At 50.3% G+C, this 4,972-nt stretch overlaps 1 protein-coding gene across 1 annotated transcript; it reads left to right on the top strand.

Annotated features, from left to right (window-relative positions):
• Nucleotides 1-300: 300 nt before the first annotated feature.
• Nucleotides 301-3,642, top strand: GPR141 (G protein-coupled receptor 141). The gene has a single exon (XM_072599126.1). It carries the CDS (start codon nucleotides 392-394, stop codon nucleotides 1,307-1,309), a length of 918 nt encoding a protein of 305 aa, XP_072455227.1. The 5' UTR covers nucleotides 301-391; the 3' UTR covers nucleotides 1,310-3,642.
• The last annotated feature ends 1,330 nt before the right edge of the window (nucleotides 3,643-4,972 follow it).

Genomic DNA, 4,972 nt, shown 5'->3' with positions numbered 1-4,972 from the left:
GTGGCAGAATCAGACTTTGAACCCATGTCAGTCACCTGGGTGAATGGAAGTTTGGTGGTACTCTCGACAGACCTAGGAAAGTTCAAAAGAGGGATAGGCTTTGGGGAAGAGAGAATGAGCTTGATTCTCCACCTGCTGAGTCTGAAACGTACACAGGCCATCTAATTTGAGGTATCCAATTGGCTGTTGGTGATTTAGGATTGGAAATGAGGAGAAAAGCTGAGCTGAACAGAGAGCTCTGGGAGCCATCTGCCTAGAGACAACATGTGCTGTGGCAGGGACTCTTCCTCAGATGGTCACTTCCACCTCTGTGCATCATGGGATCCTAGCGTGCCAAGAATCTCAGTGTCTGACATTCTGGTGTTTTCTCTCCACCAGGTGATTCGGTAGCATGGCCAACGAGAACAGCTCCTCCCAGTTCAGCCTTTGTAACCCTTCCTGGACTCAGTACTTGACTGGGCTTTATGTGGCTGTGTTCCTTGGGGGGGTGACTGGCATCTTCTGCATCCTGTTTGTACTAGTGAAGATGAACTCGCGGTCCGTGACCACCACGGCCGTCATCAACCTGGTGGTGGTACATAGCGTCTTCCTCCTTACTGTTCCATTCCGTCTCGTCTACCTGGTCCAGAAAAAGTGGTACTTTGGGCTGTCCTTCTGCAAGATGGTGAGCGCCATGCTGCATGTGCACATGTACCTCACCTTCCTGTTCTACGTGGGCATCCTGGTGATCAGGTACCTCATCTTCTTCAAGCGCAGGGACAAGGTGGAGTTCTACCGCAAGTTGCACGCAGTGGCTGCCAGCACTGCCATGTGGGTGCTGGTGCTGGTCACCGTCATCCCACCGCTGCTGACCCAGTATGGCACCCACGGGGATTACAATGACACCAGATGCTTCGAGTTCCAGGAGGAGCTGAAGGAGAAGTACGTGAAGATCATCAACTATGCGGTGGTGATTGTGGTTGCCACTATTGCCATGGCCCTCTTGGCAGTCCAGGTCTCCGTCCTCGTGGCCACGGGAAAGAAGCTACGCCGTGCCTGGCTGTCCCACCAGGAGTTCTGGGCACAGCTGAAAAACCTCTTCTTCATCGGAGTCATCTTAGTCTGCTTCCTTCCCTATCAGTTCTTCCGGCTGTACTACCTCCAAGACCATGCCCCCAAGGCCCTGTGCCACCCGGCGGTGATGTATAATGAGATCTTCCTGAGTGTGACTGCCCTTAGCTGCTTTGACTTGCTGCTCTTTGTCCTTGGAGGTAGCCGCTGGTTCAAGAAAAATACCACCAACTTCCTGAGCTGTCTGTCCTGCTGTTAGGCCCTGACGGTGCAGGGTTGGCCAGATCACATGGAGGACTATGCCAGGCATGGTCCAGGAACGGCCCTCTGGAGACCACTCTTCTACAAATGCCGCTCTAGTGAGTGCAGGGGCACACGTGACTCAATGGACAAGACAGTCCAGAAAAGCTGTCCATCTTAATAAAAGGATTTGTTCTGTAAAACTTGGACTCAGTCAACAGGCTGCACTAAAGGACCTAGAGGGCCACATGTGGCCTCAAGGTTGCAGGTTCTCCATCCTGGTCTAGAGTGTCAAAAAACCAGAGTTGAGAACAAAGTAGCTCTAAACCAGTTCATAGATGAACAGGCTGGTTTGTCCTGTGAACCACTGTGAGATGGGAGACCAGTGCTTCCTGGAAAACTCCTTCCTCAGGCTTTCAAGGGAGTGGGGTCAGGGCAGTGTGGTAGCAGGTGGGGGAGGGAAGGGTCACTGTGGGACCTGGAGTCTGCAGAACACATCCTACCTGGGTGACTTGGCCCTGCCTCTGGGCCTCAGTTTTCCTCATCTGTAACAATGAGGAGAATAACCTACCCCCTACATTAGCAGAAGTTATGGCAAGGAAAGGACTTTGGAAGTCCCCAAGGTTGTAGAAGTGTGACATTGGGATCATCGCTTGTGTTCCTGGCTCACTGTTGAGCCAGGAACTAGGGTTCCTGAGCTTAAGAAGACACTGTTGTTCCAAGGCGGGCTGCCAGGAGGCAAGGGGTCCCACCCCCCCACCAGCAAACCCTCGCATTCTTTTAAGTTCTGAATCACAAAACCATCCAAGGAAGAGAAGGAGCCAAAACTAGACCCAAGAGAGGGATGAGATGGAACATGGTGGGCATGCTCCCACTGGGGTGCTCTCCTGGACTTTATCTGCTGCAGGCAAGATCCCTCTGACTGGAGCTCAGACCTCCTGGGGCCCTGCCTTTGATTGGAGGGAAAGGTGGTGCACGTTGGAGAGCTTCTCCTGGATCTTGCAAGTCTGGAGAGGGTCAGGCCCCCTCAGGACTTTGTCATGCCCCTCCCCCATTGGATTGTGAGCTCCTTGTTTCTCTCCCCCCACCCCCCCAACCCCTCCCTCCGCTATCTGTCACATAGTAGGCCCCTTATGTCTCTCCCTAGGGTACCCTGACAGGTTGGGTGTGTCTCTCCTCTGCCATCAGCTCAAGCCCCTCATCTGATTCTCCCATTGTAGGAGCCCAGGTCCTAACACCCTAGTTCCATTTAGAGGCCTACTATCCTATAGCTTACATAAATGTATAGTTTTCTCAAAGATAGATTCAGAACAAAGTGCAAACATTTCCCCAGTGCTTTGGGGACATGACCTCCTGGACCCTGCCCCGGATACTACAGTTGAGCTCAGTGCTTACGTAGCATTGGCTCCACCAAGTTCACAACCAAAGCCACCATTGGTTGTTGGCCTTGCTGCAGCACTGGGTCTGGACTCCCAGAATCCTGAAGCTTGAGCTCTGGACCCAGATTAGAGACGCTACTCCTTATTCCAAGAACAGAACAAACAACAGACCCAAGGACCCAGGCCTATTTTGTTTGCGCCATGTGTCCCGGGAGTGGGGGCATGAGGATGTGAGGCCCTTCGTTTTGCTTACCCCATGGTCTCAGGGTCAAGGAGCCCCTCTCCCTCCCAGTAGGAAATCCTAGCCAGCACTGGTCCAGGCCATGGTGGAGAGGTCAAGTGATGGGGCCTGAATACAGGATAGCCTCGAAGTAAAAACCCTGGATCCAGGGGGAGAAAAGGGGTTGAGAATGAGAACAGAAAATGCTCCTTATAGAAGGTGACGGTTATACTGAACCTTGAAGAAAATCAAGGCGGATGTGAGCTGAGAGAATTTCAGCCTCTTCAAAGACTTAGAGATGGGAGGAGTGTGAGGAGCAGCTGTGGCCAGATCGTGGGTCCTGGGGAGGAAGGCTGTTGTGAAGGGGTTTCAGTGTCTCTCCTTTTCTGCTCCCCTCTAGACTCCTGAGAACACAGGCTCCCTGGTCTCTCCCGCAGCTTCCAGCATCTGAGGTCACAGGGTGGGATGGGGTCCAAGGGCCAAGTGCTGACCCTTGGCTCCTGCTCCTCAGCCCTGGAGCCCTGGGTGTACCCAGGCAATAACATCTGTGGTCTTTGCTGCGAGGATTCTTGTGAAGATCAGAGGAGATGGTAGGGCCTTGGAAATGCCAACCACTGTTGGTCATACTGTTTGTCGAGTGCTGAGCCCCATGCCTGGCATGGGGTAGATGGCCCTTAAGCTGCAGCTGGGACTTTATTGTAGTTGTCAGATGGTTTGTGTAAGGAACAGAAGAATCAAGTAAAAGAGTTTTTAAAATGCAACCAATTGAATTTCTAGAGTATTTTGTCTCTCTTTAATTCTGGGCATTGGCACAGGCTGGGACAGCCTTGTCAAATTCAGATGAACTCGGGGGCCGCCACCCTGCATGCCAGAACCCCGAAGGCTGCACTGACGTAGAAAACCACTCACACACATTGTCCTATCCTATAGTACTTTTATTTATTTTGTCAGATATTTCCCAGTTACATTTTAATCTGGTGCTGGCAGCAGGGCCACCACTTTAACACAAATGGTCTAGATTTTTGGACTTAAAATTCAGGAACTGAATTCAAATCCTGCCTCAAATACTTACTTAGCTCTGTGACCCTGGGTAAGTCACTTATCCTGGGTCTACTTCAGCTTTTCCTCTGAAAAATACAGATAATAATGGTCCCAGGGTAGTTGTGGGGATCGAGTAAGATAATTTAGGTAAAATGCATTCTAGAAATGTAGGCAATTATTATTGTTAATTACTAGTATTATCATTACTATGACATCCATAGTGTCTCCTTGAAGAGAATGTAAGGTTCTTGAGGGCAGGGGTTATTTATTAAATACTGTGTGCCAGGCCCAAAAACAGATACCAAAATGAAACAAACATTTGCTGATTGATTGATTGATCATGGAGACAAGTGTTCAGGATAGGAATTGAGGGGCAGGAAAGGAGATTCTGAGTTCCCTTATTACTAAGCTCTGCAGAAAAGGGTGTGTCTGTGTGTCTGTGTGTGTTTAAGAACCACAGATTCTCCCCCTTGCTTCTCTTCTCCCAGAAATGAACAAGAAAGGAAGCATTGGCAATCCAGACAGAATGACAGCAGGAGGCCCTCCCCTGCCCCTCCCTACTCCCCCGCCACCTTCATACTCTCTTTTGAAATCTGTGATCATGGTGGTGAATTCTCCCACTTCCTTTCTGAGGTTCAGGGGTGCTTTCCGGGGGCCAAGGCAGCCAGAAAAAAGTTACTCAGGGAGCACTCCTCTGTAGCGGACAGCCCTCGTCCCTACATGGCTCGGTAATGTGGTGAAGAAGAAGAAGACACGGGAGGCGGGAAAAGATAGACCAATTCCGTTTATTGATCTGAGGGTTAGGGTATATATAGACAGAAACTACGAGTCTACGTGACATTCTGCTAATCTCCTGTCCCAGTGATTTGGCCAGTCTTATTGTCTTTAAAGACCGTTAGCCTAGAGGACATCTACTTTACATATCCCTTGTTTTCTGTAATTCTCATTTTTGTCTCACGGAGACAGCAACATCTGGGGGGCATGGAGAACTATTCCGGATGATAATGAGCACAGTCTCAAAGAACAGTTTTCCCAAAGGTCT

The sequence above is a fragment of the Notamacropus eugenii genome, chromosome 3 (genome assembly GCF_028372415.1).
Source record: "Notamacropus eugenii isolate mMacEug1 chromosome 3, mMacEug1.pri_v2, whole genome shotgun sequence".
NCBI lineage: Eukaryota > Metazoa > Chordata > Mammalia > Diprotodontia > Macropodidae > Notamacropus > Notamacropus eugenii.
Note: the sequence above shows the minus strand (reverse complement) of the source record. Positions and strands in the feature narration are given on the sequence as shown.